We start from the raw sequence: 19,181 nt of genomic DNA, 5'->3' as shown, positions 1-19,181 counted from the left end.
GTTGATTATATCAGACTGAATGTCTTCAGCCGGTCTGCTGCTATATGGAGGTAGATTTTGTGTCTTTATTATTCAATTAAACTTTTCAATCAAAGAAAAGAAGTGTGCCAATACAATTATTTGTGTCTCAGATATTTATTTGTGCATTTTATTTGTGCATCTTTGATTGAAAATACTTATTTTTCATTAAAGTAAACTCTTTTTTGATTAAAAAGGTTTTTCTTTTTTAGATTGAAGGGTTTTTTTTTTTTTTGATTGAAAAGTGTTTTTTATTTTTTATTATTATTGAATAATAAAGACACAAATCTACCTCCATACTGTTTAACCAAAATCTATTAAAATAATCTAACACTGAGCTGCAAAACCTGATCCACTAGAGGCCACTGTTGTGTATTACACATTACATGAAACCACTTGGTGTTTCTCTTTAGCATGGTTTCCCATTAGAATTAGAGACAGGGGTAAAGTAAACCTTTATTATAATGAATGAACTGGAGTTGCTGTTATTCAGAGTGATGAGACAGTAACAGTAAAAACTCTTAATGATGATTTTTTTTTTTTTTAATTACAACTTTGGTTGCTTGAAATGCACTCAAAGGCATTCCCACTTTATTTTAATGAAATTAAATACCAACACTACATAAGGAAATACAACATATTCAGGTGGACGCTTTAATATAGATTTGAAAAAAAAAAAAAAAAAGACATTGAAAATACATCTGTATTCCAAACAGCCAAAAATAAAACAAATCCTCTAAAAAACAAATGGCTTTTCTTGCAGTATGAGATTACTTTGTTCTGCATCAGAAACACATGGAACAATAGACGTTACAGACAGCACGACTCAGAATTATTCAGCTTTATTTTTCCACCCGTGAACGATTTTTCAAATTCAATTAAACCACACCCATAAAATAGTGTTCACAAATACTTATTTATCACTATATACATTTATACAATATTTTACACATTTATACAGATTTATTATACATGTAATTTACACTAAAATGCCTAATCTCTTATTTAATATTGTGTACAACTTGGAGTGATAAACATAGTTGTTCTAGTGCTCAGTCACGTTGTTTCAAAATCACGACTGTGTCATACTGTGCGAAAGACCATCATTGTGAAATTGCTTTCTGATTGATTTGATACTTTTATTATTGTTTATTTTTATTTCTTTACAAATGAAAGTCATTATGTAACGCATCCAAGAATAAACCTAAAATACAAGTTCCTAATTTTTGCACCCTGACCAAGCAAATAACACGACTTCACATTGAAAGGGATACAAACCCTAATGACTAATATGACCCAACTAAAAGATAATGTGAAACCTTTAGTAGTAGGAATGCTACACAACCCAACCCCAGTTACCCCCTGGGTGTGTCTTGATAGCGCAGTCTCTCAGCTTAAAGTGAGGAGTTGTACAGTTTGATGGCCACAGGCACAAATTATTTCCTGTGGCGTTCTGTTGAGCTCCATGGCAGGATCGGCCTGGAGCTGAGGGTGGTCCTGTGCCTGACCAGCATATCATGGAGTCAGTGGGTAACGTTGTCCAATATGGAATTTAACTCTGCCAGCATCCTCTCTGTCCCCACTGTCAGAGAGTCTAGTTTTACCCCCACAACTTTGCTGACAAATGTAAACACTGATTGGCTGAAATCTTTAAAATGGTGATTCCCACATTTAAAGGGATATTAAAGCTGCAGTTCGTAGAATCGTGAGGCACTGCACGCTCCCCCTCCCCTCCTGAAAAACTCACCTGTCTTCTAGGGAATGCTTGCGTCCAAGCGCACAACTGTGGAACTCTGTGACTGTTTTCTCCATAGAGACTAGTAACAAATGTAGGGACTTTATCTTGTGTTATTGGAGAGTTTTCTGATGTTTTAGAGACATGAATTGAAAGCACGTATCACTTTCTGTTGTGAGGAGGCTCAGAGCCAGGCTCAGCTGATCAGAGCAGACACACTTCACACTGCAGATTAATTGTGCCTGTTCTCTGTCTCCACCTTAGATAATGTTTCTCTTAGTTTTACAAGCTATTTATCCCATCTGTTATCACTATGTGTGGTGTGTTGGGCAGACTGCGCACGGACTGAAAGCGGACTGCACGCTATTCGCCGCACACACCGAGTCAAATGAACCTTCGCAGTCTGTCCATCCTGAAAATGTTTGTGCCTTTATTCCGTTGCTTCTTCACCTCGTTCTTCCTTTTTCCTCTTGCTTTGCCGTGAAACCGCTGGGCCAAAAACCGCATTAGAAGACTTCTGCTTGAATACAATGCCATGGGACTGTCTCTACTCTCAGATCGGTAACGCGCATAGACTTTTGACGAGCAGCTCGAGCAGCCATTAGTAATGTTTAAAACAGCTCATGGGCTCGCCCTGTTGGTAGAAAGATCTCTGATTGGCTGACTGGCTCTCATTTACAGAGCTAGGAGAAGGAGAAGAGATTTACTGTCCACTCGGAACACTTTGGATTACAATATGCTCAAAGATGATTATGGATTTTTCACAAAAATAACACCAAAAAAAATATTAAAAAATACGTATTGCAGCTTTAAGTGTATTTGAAGGCTAAAAGTTGATATAGAGGACTCCAAAAAACTTTAATTAGTGAAAAAATGTTATTATTCAGCTTAAGACCGATCAGTGAATTCATAGGATGGGTTGTGTACATAGACTTTATGTTTTTATCTTTAAACAGCTGCAAACACACAAATATATAATACTATACATATCGATTCCAACCTCTAATAGATAATCAGACAAAAAGATGATCACTTTTTAACTTATGAGTATTACGGCAAAAACTTATTATAACCTTAATGTTATTTTTTTTTTTTACTCTACAGAGAAATATTATACTGTCACCATCGTATCTGATCATGTGCTAGAAATCTGTGTGATGCTCCTCTGACTGTTGGTGCTTTTAATGACAAATGTGGGCGAGTTGCTCTTATGGCTAGAATCCATGTCGCGTTCGCAGCGACACTGAGAGGATGAGAGGAAGCGTGAGGAACAGCAGCGAAAGTTCTGCTTGAGGTCGTGGAAAAGATGTCCGGCAAAGCACATGTAGATCCATGGGTTGCAGCAGCTGTTGAGGCTGGCCAATAGCATGGAGATGATGAACGGCATAGCTGCATGCAAAGAGAGAAGAAGCAACATCACACTGTCATTGATTTATACATAAACAATCACATATATATATATAAAATAATAGGGTTTTTTAATCCGTGTACCTTTCGTTCTTTGGTTATTTTGTATCAAAACTAAATTGAAATTTTTTAAAAATTTAAAAAAAAAAGTTTTTTTGTTTCATTAATTTAAAACCAGAAACAGAAAAATGGAAAAACCAAACAAGCAACGTTTTTGTACAGCGGGGCGATTTTTCCTGAAAAAAAAAAACTTCGAGTTTCGATTCGATTTTCGATTATTTTTTTTCAATGCACTTAAAAATGACTGCAAACATCAGATATATTGTCAAAAGTACAACTTTATTGCAGTGATTGTCCTCAAGAGTTAAAATCATAGAACAATCCCAAAATAAACAGTAAATGAGGTTCTGTCATTCAACAATTTCAAGCATTAACCCAGGTTTAAGCAACAGTGCAACAGCAACTTCACAGTAGCTTAAATTTTTGGATTAAGAAATCAGATAACTACATATTTTATAACATCTAACATTACAATTAAAAAAAATAATAAACTCTTCCCTTAGCATCTCAGCATAGTGCAAATAAAAAAGTTTACATGCCTGTGGCACATATAGCTACTCAAAGGGTAAACAAATGTAAACAAAAAGGGGGCTGGCTCAAATCGGAACTTGAAAAAGTCCGAAAAAACTATGGTGGGAAAAGGAAAAAAAATGTAAAATAAAAAAAAAAAAATAAAAAAAAAATGAAATTTGAATTTGCAAAATAAAAATAGTTTTATCTACAAATTCGATTAATCGATTAAAATTATTTTTTTGCCCAGCCCTACGTGTTTGTGTGATATCTGGATATTTACGGGGAAACTAGGACGACAGTTTCATGTTTTAATCTCACCACATAGAACGACCGACAGACGAACTTTTACTTTGCTGCGTTTGATAAAAATAATCTTGTATCATGTTGTCCACCTCACACTGATGGCAGAGGTGTCATTTGTGTCAATGACTTTTTGTTAAAGAGTTATTGATGCTGGAAATCCGAATCTATAAATATTTGCCAACTTTACCGAACAGTGTTACGGTCCAAATAGTGTCCAGATAATCTGGTGACTAGGTGGAGTTTTGTTCCCGGACATAAAAAAAGCAACTCATAAGTCACATTACTGGTGAATCGAAATGCTATTATTACATAAATAAATCAAAACCAAAAAATGGATGTTACGTAAAACAGGCACATATGTGGAACCAGGGGTGGTGTAATGAATCTACTGGTGCCCCTCGTTTCTTATGATAAACTTGTGTGTGTTGTGGCTGCCGTTAGCGATATTTATAACGTGCAAAATTAACATTTTTACTGCCCTCAAAAAGCTGTAATTTGTTTTGCAAAAGTGTCAAATGGTAGAAGTTCTAACATCTATTGTTCCTCACACCAGCCCCACAGTCGATCGTCAGTCATCAGTTCATTTGGATACTATTTGGATCGTAACACCGCAAAACAAAACATAAACGTGAGCAGCTTTTTACGTGCTAAAATATTCACAGACTGAATGAAAACATGAGCAGGACCCAAAAAACTGCAAAAAAAAAATCATAAACAGTCCTATCATGTGAGGAGACTTGGTCCAGGACCTGGGAAACGAGGTGCAGCGGACTTCAGATCTCGCTCTAATGTCCCCGTAAATATCACACAAACAGATTAAGTTTAGAAAAAGAAAAAGAAATTAAAAACAGAAAAACGCTGCTTATCTGGTTTTTACAGTATTTCTGTTTTGGTTTTAAATCAGAAAAACAAAATAACCAAACTGTTTATTTGTTATTTTGATTTGGTTTTAAAACGGAATAACCAAACAACGAAGGGTACACAGATTTTTTTTTTTTAATAGAATGAAAGTACTAAAAATGTGTCAAACGCGCAATAAGGAAACTAACAAAACAACATTAATACAGACAAAAGGAGAAACAAATTCACTAAATGACAACAAAAACACACATAACCCTTTAATCTTTACTGTAAAAATGCTCAGATTTGTAAGTTTTTTAAATGCTGACAAAGATATCATGATGTGGCACTTGGGATGGAGAATCACATTTTTGTGGCCCAAACTGTGAACAGAGTGGCCCCTCTCTCCTCCAGGTACTCAAATGTTAAAGTCATGACCAAAATATCACGTCAGATTAAATCTAAACAAGTAATTGCTACAAGACGTGTCCTGATATTTCCTGTAAATGCATCCGTGAAAAGCCGTTTCTGGCTATTTGCTAACTATGCTATTTCAAATTGTCCCATGTGCCACTGGGGGGCCAATTTCTAACCATCATCAGAGGTGAATAACGTTGACCAGCAGAGAAACCGTGGCTCAGGTGGTGGGAGTAATGGTGGTCATGGGGTTATGCGTCTCAATGCGTCTCAGTTACTCATTGGTAACAGCTCTGTGTCATTGGTGTGTGAATGTGAGTGTGAATGAGCTAATATCGTGGAGCACTTCGGGGCTACTTTAGTGGTAATAAAAGTGTTACAGAAATAATTTCCATTTACCAGTCTTTGTAACTAATATGCTATCAAATAAATATAGAATATGAAATGCAGAGGCTAGTGTTTTAACAGGTTCCTGCTCTCAAAACTTTAAATATTTAAACATTCAATAAGTTTAATTCAATGTGCTCCTTTTTTTTTTTTTTTACTGATCCAACTGTAGTGGCTCATTGTACAACGTTTGATGTTAAAAACAGTTTATCATGACTGTAGAATGTTTCTCTGTTCTAATGTAAAATATTGTAGCATTGTGTGCAGCATTTGATAGATTAGGAATCTATTGGCACACTCACTGGGGGCAAGGGTTGGGGTCAATTACATTTTCAATTACCCATGTTCAACTACAATTCAATCACAATTACAGTGACCAGCATTGTTTCGTATTACAATTCAATTACGATTACAGTGACGAGCATTGTCTCTAACTACCATTATTTTTTTTTACCCTCAGAAAGTCAATTAAAATTACATTCTCAATTACTAAAGTTCAATTAAAATTAATCACAATTACTGAGCCTGAAATAAATAACCTGCCTCCTGTGTTAGCTTTCTGTTAGCATCTTTAATGATAACCGCTCCCAAATCAGCTGTAAAATACACTAAAAACAAATATCTATCATCTAATTTCTTTCCTATCTATTGGTTCCCTATTTTCATTGATTAAGCTTCCTAATCAATGAAAATAGGTTTTAATATTCTTGGTGTGGTCATCTGAGCCTTTTTTTTGTGTCAGTGTACCCTTTGATTATTATTCGGTTTTTTTTTTGTAAAACGTGGGAGAGCTTGATATGAAACATTTTAATAATTGTTAACTAACTACATATGTGTAGAACTGTATATCGAACTCTAACATAGCTCCCAAGTTTAGCGTTTAATTATAACTGACAATTTTTTTGAGAATTTTCATTGCAGTTACATTTACTGTCAATTATCTGAACTCAATTATAATTCAATTACGATTACAACAGTAACAGATTTTTTAACATTACAATTACAAGTTATTATTATGCTATAACTGTAATTAATTATCAACCAACCCTGCATCTTTTCATCGCATTAAATAACTGTTTATGCTTCATTTCCCCTGCATTTTGACATTCTGACATTTGTCACAGAAGGACATCACAGGTGGGTTTATTGATGCCCTTTTCCTCAGTGTGAAAGCTCTGGCAAAGCACCTGCGTGACAAAAACTCATCCAAATAACAAGAACGCATGCCTTCATCCAAACACATGTAGCCGTACAGCGCAGTGAAAAGGATTGCTGAAGGCCTGCTGGTAATGGGATTGTTGTCTGAGCAACACTGTCAGGGAGATGCACATTTTCACAGTGGGTATTAAAGAAAGTTGAATGCATTGGCCCAGCAGCGTATAGCGGCTACTTTCACTGAGCCATTGCATTTCAAGAAGCCATGAGAAATACATGGAAATGTTTTTTAATGTCTAAGCGTTCAAAGAGAGAAAACTGTTTACCAAAGCAAGGATGTAATTCTGTTATCTGTTCTTTTAATAAAAGACAAAATGTCCACTTAGATGTATAGGGCTGGGCAGAAAAATCGATTTAATCGATTCATCAAATTTGTAGATAAAAACGATTTTTAGTTTGCAAATTCAAGTTAGATTTTATTTATTTTTTTCTCCCTACCACAGTTTTTCACGTCTCGTCCTTGTGGGTTACTGTAGCACGATGTGAGCCAGTCCCCTCTTTGTTTACATGTGTTTACCCTTTGAGTAGGCTACATATGTGCCACAGGCATGTTTAATTTTTTATTCGCACTATGCTGAGATGCTAAGGGAATGTTATGTTATAAAATATGTAGTTATCTGATTTCTTAATCAGAAAATTTAAGCTACTGTGAAGTCGCTGTTGCACTTTTTCTTAAACCTGGGTTAAAATTTGAAATTGTTGAATGACAGAACCTCATTTACTTTTTATTTTGGGATTGTTCTATGCATTTTAACTCTTGAGGACAATCACAGCGATAAAGTTGCACTTTAGACGATATATCTGATGTCTGCAGTCATTTTTAAGTGCATTGAAAAACAAATCGAATCAAAACTCAAATTTTTCTTTGAAAAAATCTGATTTTTTTTTTTCAGGCAAAATCGCCCAGCCCTACTTCGATGTGATATTTCCCTCGGAGATAGACACCAGCAGACCCCCGTGACCCTGAAAAAAGTAGCAAGCGGGGTCACAAAATGAGTCGATATGAAATTTGTAATGCAGCTTGTGTGTTAAAAAGACTGTCAATGTTGATATTTGACTTATGCCCTTGTGTAATCACTTTTTATCCTTCCTTAAACCTCTTCTTGCTGATCCTCGTCTCTAATGTCACTCCTGAGCTCTTATAAAAGCACTTCCTTTTGTTAAATAATAATCTAAAACTAAAAATCACAATCTATTAAAGTTTGAATCTAAAATAAGAGTCACAGTCACACGTTTGAGATGCTGCCATGACTCAGGGCCTATACCATTATGAATTTGTCAGAGGGGATAAGGCTACGGTTCTAACATGTCTCGAATAATCAAAGAAAGTATGAGGTAATAGTCCCCCGTGTCTCCCACAGGAAAAGAATCAATCACTTTGTGGATTAAATTAAGCAGTTCTCCTTTGGGTGGCGCGTCACTCACATCACCCTATAAAAACTCTCCAGCAATTAATTAGACATTAAAATGCTGATTCAAATTGATTCCTTACCAATAAAATAAAATAAAAATATTTTTTACTACAGTTTGTGTGTGTGTGTGTGTGTGTGTGTGTGTGTGTGTGTCATACACTAATGCAAATCAATAATCGGCAGGAGTGTGAGTCATCCTCCAAAGCCTCCCAGTTCAGCTGGAAGGTCGGTGTGTGTGTGTGTGTTTGTGCGTGTGTGCGTGTGTGTGTGTGTGTGTGTGCGTGCGTGTGTGTGTGTGTGTCGTGCGTGTGTGTGATTAAGTGTTAACCTTTCAGGTGTTTTTGTTTCCTCCATAATGAAATCAGGAGAACTGCTAAATGTGAGATCTCAGATGCATTTTCTTCAACAAATCTTCGGCGAATGGGGCATTTTGCTGTTCTCTGACATTTCCAGGACTCGTTTGGATAAACTTAATCTCATGCTAAAATCTGAAAACTTCCTAAGGCTGAAAGATTTCTGCTCCTTCATGTAATTACAGTGTAATCACACCTGATATATCAGTTGATCAGGGAGACGCGTTTCAGAGCAACGGTTTAATTTGGCTTAATGTGCACTGACTGGCATTATAAAGATTTAAGATTTGAGATAAATTATTGTCCCTGTGATGTACATACAAGGACATTTAGATTTATTTCATAGCTCTAAATTACATCCAAAAAATGAGATTGTTTCTCATTTTTTTTTTTTTTTGTTATTTAAAGGGATCCTCCACTGTTTTTATAAGTTTGGCTCAAAATATATGGTTGGTGATGTCATCTGGGTAAACTGCCTCTACGAAGCTGGAATGGTTTAAACGGTTGTTTTTTTTTTTTGCTTTTATATTCAAAGAGCCATCTTGTGCAGCTTTTGGTTGCAGTAAACAAACTGCAAAGGAAAAGGTCTCGTTGTGAACTTGATTTATTTCTCAGAAGACGATAAAATATGCAGTGGTTGGGTTTATGCTGTCGGAAGAACGTCAGTGCTGAAAGGTCTCTGTCTCTGTCTGGTACATTTTGATGCTTCTTTCTATACGCAAACGCCACGAGGCTTCATACTGAGCTGCTAGAATCACATAATGGATGCTTAAACCAGATGCAGATTCTGACTGTCTTTGCTAACAAAACAACTGGACCAGTTCATCCTTCCAGTGTAACAGGTTTGTAGGTGTATTCATACAATAATAATTGTATTGTATGTAAGCACACAGATATACCATTGTAATAATAAATATATATATACATAATAAATACTATTATCACATATTCACCTTGAAAACGTTTACTTTGGGGAAAGTGCTATAAGTTGATTAGGTTTATATAGGAAAACGACTTATTATAACATATCATGATTATACACTACAATTCGATATTACAATATATCATGTTCATACAATGTAATTATCTTGTTTGTAAAATGTGATGTTATACAACATGTGTAGAATATATACATTGATATTCATGTTTTTATATCTCTTAATATTGTTATCGTGTATTAACGTCATACTGATCCACTCTTTAAAAGTGTTAATAGACCATATGTCCAATGTAATTATGAATTTCCTTTTATTCTAGACACTAGATGCAATTCTGAAGAGAAAACCAGCTCCACCACTTTAAATGTAAATGAAGCTCACCATTAAAAGGATATTAAATGATTTTTGGTCCATGTTAGACATTTCTGTCCTCACACATTTGTAACTAGAAACAGTCCCTCATATTGCATTGTCACCTAAATGTCACCAAGATATTGAGGAAAATCTGTTCATCCATAATAATCATTTTGTTCGAGATCTCGATGAAACTTGATGCAGTGATAGAGGAACCAACTCTTATTGTCCAGGTCAAATTTCTGGAACATTATTCAATCATAAACCGAAAACAAGGATTTTGGTCATTTTGCCAATGATGACAAATATGGGTTTTTTTGTCATTATTATTTTAAAATGTATCCATTTTGGATATTTCCTTAAAATTTCATAAAAATCTGTTCATTTTTTAGTTCGACTTGTTCACAGATAAGCAAATAATTAAATATATGAACTCACTAAGTAAGGACAGCTTTACATTAAACTAGTAGTTTGTCAGAAAAAAACAGGCTCATTGAGTCCCCCCTGCTGCTCCTGCAGCCTTTGGCAGATTGCCAGAATGAACCGCGACCGAGGAAAAAGAACCAATCAGAGCCAGGATGGACTGTCTGACAGCTGTTCCTCATAGTCCCCGCCCCTTTCCGGTGGCTGGAGCGTCGTCTTTTTTTCAGTGTATGGTCTGGAGGAGTAGAAGATGGAATTGGTGACTTTTCTGCTTGAAAGGTAATTACTGCTGCTTGATTTACATTATGTTCGATGTGTAATTGTTACACTAGAACTCTGTAGTGCATGTGTTGTTCATGTGTGTGCGCGCAGCAGCCTCTGTGTGGGCTGCTGTAAGTGACACTGTGTTGTTGCTGCTGCTGCTGAGGTGTGTGCACAATGAGAGAGAGAGAAGTGCTGCAGTAATATGCTTTTAACAGAGCATGATGTATTACTGTGATGTTGCTGTCAGACTAACGTTAGCTTGTTAGCTCCTCTGAGGGAGGGACTTTGGAAAGTTTGGAGGCAGGGCAAGAGAGCAGCGGGGAGGGAGGGGGAGAGAGGGATCTGAAAGTTGTGGACTGCACCTTTAAATATAAATGTATTGTGTTTGGAAGTGATTCATATTTCAACATAACCAACACTGCTACACTTCTGTCAATGCACAGATTTCTAATTTGCACATAATGTCACTTTGTGTTAGCCCTGCAATAAGCAGTCAACATTATCACTGGTGTAACCTGCTTTCCATCATTTGTTCACTTCAAAAGAACTTAAAAAAGCAGCCCAAATGGACATTAAACTCAAAAGCCATCCTGGCTGTTCCGAGTTATCCAGATACGTTGCTGTATTTACATCAAAACGTCAGAATGTTTAGTCTTCAAACTCTTTAAGTCCTCTGAGCTTAAAGCAACACAAAGTCCTGACTGAGGAGAAAGCACGGCTACTGTATGAAACCACAATAACTGTTTTAAAAGTCGCCTAATAGGAGAATAATGTAGATCATTTGTCTACAATCGAAAACTATGAACTGGAAAGAAACAAACCTTACCCATCAGTTGAATGGAACACCATTTAATTTGTATAATTTGATACGTACAACACATCATTGACAACAGAGACTGGATCCATTGTTGGCAGTATTTCTCAAATGGGGGTACGTGTGCCCCTATGAGTACGCAATGGCACTACAGGGGGTACTTGAGAGAGAGAGAGAGAGAGAGAGAGAGAGAGAGAGAGAGAGTGGAAAATTAACAAAAGAAGTGTCAGTCTTGGTTGCACTCCACGCGTGAGACGATCGCAAATGATAAAAACTCTAGAAATAAATCTACTCTGGGGGAGTTTAAATAGGGTCGCCTGATATTTCTGAAAATTTTTACTGAATTTCTGAAATTGTGAAATTATCATTATTATTATTTTTATTAAAACAACAATCTAAACAATTGCATTTCTATACTTTCACTTTGTGAAATATAAATGGAGTTCAACCAAAATACAGAAAAACATAGAATATCTGAGCTCAAACATGACCAAAAACTTATTCTAGAAAAAACAAAACATTGTAGTCGGACAAAGGGGGTACTCGGATTCAGAAGTAAGAGAAAGGGGGTCAAAAAGAAAAAAAAAAAAAATGTTTGAGAAATGCTGGGCTACTGAACCGTACAAATTCTGGGCTCTGTTTTGCATGAAAGAGTGCAGCTACTGAACACTTGACGTGGACACATGGACACACTCATGCATGACACTATCATGCGGCAAGTACACAAACACTGGCATGTGTCACTGTCAGTTCAGCTCTGAGAGCTGCACTCAGGGAGCCTCTGCAACAACACACTGGATTCACAAGGAGAGCAGCTACTGCACTTTATGTTTGGGCAGGTATGAAAAAATATCAGATCAAACATGATAACAAAAAGTAGCACCAAAGCCCTAACTTTCATTCATCAGAGCATCACGTATCCTCCTGTGATAATGCTTGGATAGATACTGTAGGTAAATAAAGGGTGTGGACAGTGCAGCTTGAGAAGGATAACAGTGATTCAGATCAGTCATCTGGAACCATTTGCACAAGCTGATAGCAAACACAATTAATGCTAATCCTGCAACAAGATGCTGATTCTCTGTTTACCAACAGACCTTTTGGCAACACGTGTGCTTAACTGGAAATTAACATTTGCCACTACTTTTATACTATGAATCAATGACAATTTTCACAGTAGTGATGGAAACCTTGGCTCTTAGGCTCGTATGTGTCACAGCCAAAAAATACAACTTCAAACTCGCAAAATATAATATAGAATATAGTTGTCTTGTATCTCTAGTTTTGATCCTGTCTTGATCGATTTCGTAGATTGGCCTGTTTGATTTGTATTTTTTTTTTTTTTTTTTCTATTTTAAGGGATTCAAACAAATTGCAAATTTCAACCATGCACCTAAACCCAACTCCAGTACCTTTAGGGCCCTACACAACCCTACGCAACATGTTTTCCAAACACTGTTGATCAAAATAAAATATTAAAATGAAAAAGGTTTATTCAAAAGATCCCTTATGCAATGATGATGAAATTTGGTTAACAATCATGTTACTCTTAATAACCCAAGATAGAACACACACACACACACACACCCCCCCACACACACACACACTTATGAACAATTTCTGGGTAGTTCTGACGCAGTGACTCTAAATAATGAGGGTGTGACCAGGTTGAGATGTATTGAAGTATGTTATTTTAATTATATAATTTTAATGCTGTTACATGTCTTTAGCGGTGCCCAGAATAACAGAGCACACCAATATAATCAGACTATTACTTTTTTTTTTTTTAATTTCGTCAAGAAAATACAGATCTTCATGTGTTTTCACTTCAAGTTGTTATATATGAAAATGCGTAAAAGGGTCCCCCCCCCCCCTTAACGAGAAGATAAGCGGACTGACAGCATTTCTTAATGAAGCAAGCAACTTATTGCTTCAGAATGTCTGCAAATATTAGTGTTTTAAAATATTGAATATTTATTTGATGTTGCAATTGCTTAAAAAAAAAACAAAAAAAAAAAAACGGTGCCACATTCGTATCATATCAAAGTCGGTTATAGGTGCCGCACCCAGTTCACTCAATGATCTACAGCCACAGGAAATAGACAGCACGTGTAGGATGTGCACGTGGGCGATTAGACTAACTATGAAGTAATCAAATGGCTTTCTGTCGCCTCATCTATCATGCATAATTAGCACATGGATGGATAGTTGGTGCACAGTCTAACTCATTTTCCATATTTAATATCACACCCTTCCTTCCTCCGCTTATTAAAATGATCCTCTTGTTTCCAACTCGTGCGTAAAAGCCGACTTTGCGCGTAGCTGTTTTATCCAAAAGAGCTTTGTTCAGATGAGTGATAAACAACGTGATAGGGTTTCAAATACTTCATGAGTTTGAGCAACCAAACGTGTGCGCATTTACGCGCGGAGTGAAATAAAGAGTTGAATCCATCCTACCCTCACGGGGCGCAGCTGGATCCCACGCAGACCACATCTGGACGGAGAAAAAGGGGGTCCAGCAAACGATGTAGGCCACCACGATGACGAAAGTCATCTTCACGGTGGTTATCTTTGCCTTGGAGATGAGCTTGACGCTGCTCACGCGCGTCAGTGTGTTGACTTTGGAGGGTTTGGGGGTCAGGCTTATACACTGCTCTCTCATGGTTTTCAGTTTAAAGTTTTGCCAGATTTTGTAACTGATCAGCCCATAACAAATGGTCAATGTAGCCACTGGGAGGATGTATATGGTCAGACTAATCCATGTGATGTAAGCTTTGGCGCCCCAAGGTTTCACAAAATCTCCCCAGCAGTCATACACTCCTGATCCCACAGAACCAACCTCCCTCAGGGAGAAGATGAACATCTGAGGGATGCTGAAGAGCAGACTGATGATCCAGGAGAATATGACATAAAGTCGATCTTTTCTCCTGTGCAAGGAGCGAAGAGGCTGACAAATGGCCAAACACCTGTCTATGGACATCAGCACCAGCATATAGGTGGAGGCGAACATCCCAACGACCTGTAGGTACTTCACCAACCTGCACAGTATGTCCGGTCCATAGAACCTGAAGGTGATGTCCCAGATCAGCTGAGGGAGGACTTGGAAGATGGCCACAACTAAATCAGCGATGCTCAAATGCTTCATGAAGTAATACATGCGGGACTGGCTGTGTTTGGTGGTATGGATAGCCAGCAGGACGCACAGGTTCCCCACCAGCGCCAGGAGCAGCACCAGGCCGAGCACCGTCACCTCCACCTTGGCCACCTCCTCATTCCTCTTCAGAGGGTTGCTCTGGTTCAGAGGACTGCTTTGATTGATCGCACTGGAGTTCATCCACGAGTCGTTAAACTGCCAAATGTCACTCTCGTTCAACATTCTTTCCATTGCCGCAGCGTCGTCCTCTGCAGATGCGTCAGGGCTGCGCAATCACGCAAAAAGTGAAACGGTCACCTGGAAGGTCCTGAGTGTCCATGAGTCCTGCGTGTGCGTCCTCAGGGCGATCAAAACATGCTGAAAGGATCAATTCACCTTTTTGGAGTTGTCAGTCTCCCATTCTTTCTATATTTATATATAAAAAAAAAAACCTAAAAAACCGATTAACTAAAAAGAAAAGAAAGCAGAAGAGACTATGCAGTAATCTCAATTATTCTAATAAACTCCGCAGTTAAGGATCGAGACCACTGAACTAAAGTAGTTTTTCCAAAGCAACCTTATCCCTAAAACGCGTAACAATCTTTTAAAAATATATGTAACCACGTTTTCAAAAATCTAAGTTATAGTTGTAAGGAAAGAAAAGAAACGCTGAGACTTCCACATCGTTCCTGCTATAGGATGAAACTGAACAGCAGCGCAGAGCAGTAGCCAGTTATAATGTCCCAGGCTCAGTGTGACAGGAAACAGACGTTCCCATCATCCCCACTAGGTGTCCACCATCCATCAACAACTTCCTCCTCACAACAGGGACCACACACACGTGGGGAAGCCCATCAGCTGAGAGGAATACTGCCCTATCTATAAACCCCAATGTAAAAAACATCATAATGATGATATTCATCTAATTAGACTCCCTTTAATGAAAAAGTGATTTCATTAGAGTGAGTGAACTAATAATAATAATAATAATAATATTAATAATAATAATAATAATAATAATAATAATAATAATAATAATAATAATAATAATAATAATAAATAGATTTGGCGATATTACGATTCTTGGATCAATTCAAAATGCCTCCATATTGATTTTTTTTATTTATTTATTTATTTTTACCTTTATTTAACCAGGAAAGTTTTTTCCACTGCAGTAAACATTGTAACTGTTGACCAGCTTGTGTTTTTTCAATAAAATCTAAAAAGAAAGTACTAACTTTCTTAATTCATTTGTTGTTCAGGCATACACCTCAGTTAAGTTGAACTATATATATATGCAAAATATATTTCATACATCATGTTCTCATGAAGGTGTACACATTTACATATCAGTTGTTTCTTAAGTCATATATGTAATTTAAAAAAATCGCAATAACTGCCATATAATATCAGGATATATCGTATCGTATTGTAAACTCCTAAAGTAAATATAAACAAGTGCATAATATCAAAAGCTATAGGCCAACATTTTCATTTGAACTTGCAAAAATGGGACAAAAAATACCCTTGGAGGCTAAATTAAATCAAAAAGTGTGTTTTTACATTCAGAGTTAAGGGTGTTTGTAAAAGTTTGGGAAATATATGGTGGATTAAGCCACAGTGGTTTTAGTAGTTATAAATATAAGTGATGCAGGCACCGTCTTGCAAACATGAGCTGCTCTATAAAATTATAGATTTAATTGTTTACATTTTTGTATGTTAGTGGATACTAGGTGTTCTACACTGGCTGTGCTCACCAGATGATGAATATGTCCTCATTTCATTTTTACACTGAGTCAAGTGCTGGAGTGATGTGTACACAAGTAAAAGTAGTGGTTTCCCTCCCAAAATGAAATACCCAGAAGACTAATGTAAAATTATAATTATTATTAAAAAAAACAAAACAAAACAAAACAAAAAAAAAACAAGAAAAACTTTAGTCTTTCCCTGCGGCTCACTGCTAAACTGGCCCACTGACTGGTGCCTAGTGGTTGGGGACCAGTACTCAGCTAAAACATGAGTTAGGAGATACGACTAAATCAGAATTTAATCAAAAGTAGTTAATTATGAATATAAAGTTGCTGCTATGAAACAATGATTGAAGTAAATGATTAAATTCATATAAAAAAGGAGATTCTGTCAACAATACTCTTTTGTCTCCATAATGTGACATGAATGAATGAATGAATACATTTATTTTGTTGTCCATTCAATGCACATTACATTGTCAAATACCACATTCATCAAATACATCTCAACCAATAATGGATTGGGCTGAAGCAACTTGCTTATATGAGCCTGTCCAGACATTACAAACTAAACATTTAAACTATTTAAACACAACAACAATTCTCAATTATATTTGATACATTCCTAATTTCCAATTAAAAACACATTTTCTTTAATAACTTATTTTCCTGATATTAACACATATTAACAGTGTATGTGTTAATCATTTCATATTTTAAAGTATTTTTAAATGTAGATAGTGTGTTAATTGATTTGAGTTGATCATTAAGATCATTCCAGATTTTTATTCCAATAATAGATACACTTCGTTGTCTATTATTAATTCTTGCTTTTTTTTGTTTCAAATTGAAGAAAACCTCTAAGATTATAATGACTGTTTCTTAATTTGAAGAATGCTTGAATACCTAAAGGAAGATCTTTGTTTACAACTTAAAACAACATTTGTAGTATTTTTAACTTAACTATATCCATACATTTTAATATATTTGATTTTATAAAAAGTTCATTATATGGTCACGGTATACCACTTTATTAACTAATCTTATTGTCCTTTTTTGTAATTTAATCATTGGGTCAATGTGTGTTTTACAAGCATTTCCCCAAATTTCTGAGCAGTAAGATAGATAGGGAATCACACGTGATGAGTATAATATTTGCAAGTATTTAATATTTAACAAATATTTAATTCTATAGAGTATAGCAATGGTTTATAGATATTTTACACTTGATGTGCTGTATATGTGGTTTCCAGTTAGTCTGATGGTTGATAATCACTGCCAAGAACCTTGTCTCATAAACCCGCTCTATTTCAATCCCATTCCAATACAATTTTAAAATGGGTTGAACCCTACTGGACCCAAAAATTATACATTTTGTTTTTTTTCTCATTCAATGATAGCTTGTTTAAATCAAATAATTTTTTTAATAAAGTCAATTCAGTTTCAACCTGCTGAATTAACAGGTTTATGTCATGGCCTGAACAAAACAGATTAGTGTCATCTGCAAAAATCACCAACTTCAATATTTTAGATACTTTGCAAATGTCATTCAAGTAAAGAATAAATAGTTTGGGCCCCAAAATTGAGCCCTAAAAATAAAGTGTCTAAATGACATTTAGTTTCATTAAAGTAAGTTTTTAGCCAAATACATCAGTAATGCACCATATTTGAAGCTCCTTCATGACATCACAGGGTGTGTTTACTGGCACCAAAAAGTGCACCTTTTTCTGAAAAATCACAAGAAGTCACAGTGCATATTTCCAAAGTATCGGCTTTGTCGACATATGCTTTTTATCACCCATATCACAACATCTAAGACGAATGTGAGAGGCTGCAAAGAGCTTTGGGAGAAGTGTGAAGATCTTCTGGGATTTCAAGCTTTGTAAGATGACTTTAAAAAGACAGAGACCTAATCCATTAGTTACAGCTGATTTGACTGTAATGACATAAGACAAGGTTTAAATGTCACAGATAATGATAATGACATTATTTTCACGCATCTTTTGAGAGTTATTATCTAAGCCTTTATGTCGATGAAAAAGAAAATATTGTTGCTTTTGTTGAACTGGCGACATTGTGTCATCTCTGTGTTAATATGCATGTACAGTGTTAAATTCCAGTGATTCCTCTGAACACTTGTTACTTTTCTTCTTACATGTGCTGCCAAGAGTAATGATCGCCTCAGAATTAAGGACAGAAATGATAAAAAGAAGGACAAGTGTCATCTTAAGATTCTATTTGTTTAAGACTGAATGTACACAGCAGGGTTGGGGTCAATTACATATTTCAGTTGCAATTACATTTTCAATTATCACGTTCAGTTACAATTCAATTAGGATTAAAATGACTGTCTATTTTTCTATTTAGAATTAAATTACAAATACCGTTTTATTTTCAGAAAGTCAATTAGAATTATTTCAATTACTGAAGTTCAATTACACTAAAACACAATTATTGAGCCTGAAATAAATAACCTAACAAAAGTTCATCTTCCTCTTGCATTAGCTTTCTGTTAGCGTCACTTAAATCAGCTGTAAAATAAACTAAAAACATTATCTACATCATCTAATTTGTTTTGCATCTCTTATTTATCTTGTTAGGCTTCCTATTCAATGAAAATATAGGTTTTAATATTATGGTGTGAACATCAGAGCCTTTTTTGTGTCACTAAACCCCTAAATTTACAGTATACTGTATTATTTTAAATGGTAAAATGTGGGAAAGCATGATAAGAAACATATTCTAATAATTGTTAACTATATGTATTGAACTGTACATAGAACTGTAACATGGTTCCCCAGTTTTGCGGTAAATCATAACTGACAATTTTTATAGAATTTTCATGGC

General features: G+C 35.9%; 1 protein-coding gene across 1 annotated transcript; it reads right to left on the bottom strand.

Moving 5' to 3' along the window:
- Nucleotides 1-2,651: 2,651 nt before the first annotated feature.
- oxtra (oxytocin receptor a) lies at nucleotides 2,652-15,008 on the bottom strand. Its single transcript, XM_028446856.1, has 2 exons — nucleotides 13,911-15,008; nucleotides 2,652-3,142 (listed from the first exon to the last, which is right to left on the bottom strand). The coding sequence occupies exons 1-2, from the start codon at nucleotides 14,836-14,838 to the stop codon at nucleotides 2,889-2,891; spliced, it is 1,182 nt and encodes a 393-aa protein (XP_028302657.1). The 5' UTR covers nucleotides 14,839-15,008; the 3' UTR covers nucleotides 2,652-2,888.
- Nucleotides 15,009-19,181: the final 4,173 nt, after the last annotated feature.

The sequence above is a fragment of the Gouania willdenowi genome, chromosome 5 (assembly GCF_900634775.1).
Source record: "Gouania willdenowi chromosome 5, fGouWil2.1, whole genome shotgun sequence".
NCBI classification, from domain to species: Eukaryota; Metazoa; Chordata; class Actinopteri; order Blenniiformes; family Gobiesocidae; genus Gouania; species Gouania willdenowi.
This window is presented reverse-complemented; position numbering and strand designations above follow the sequence as displayed.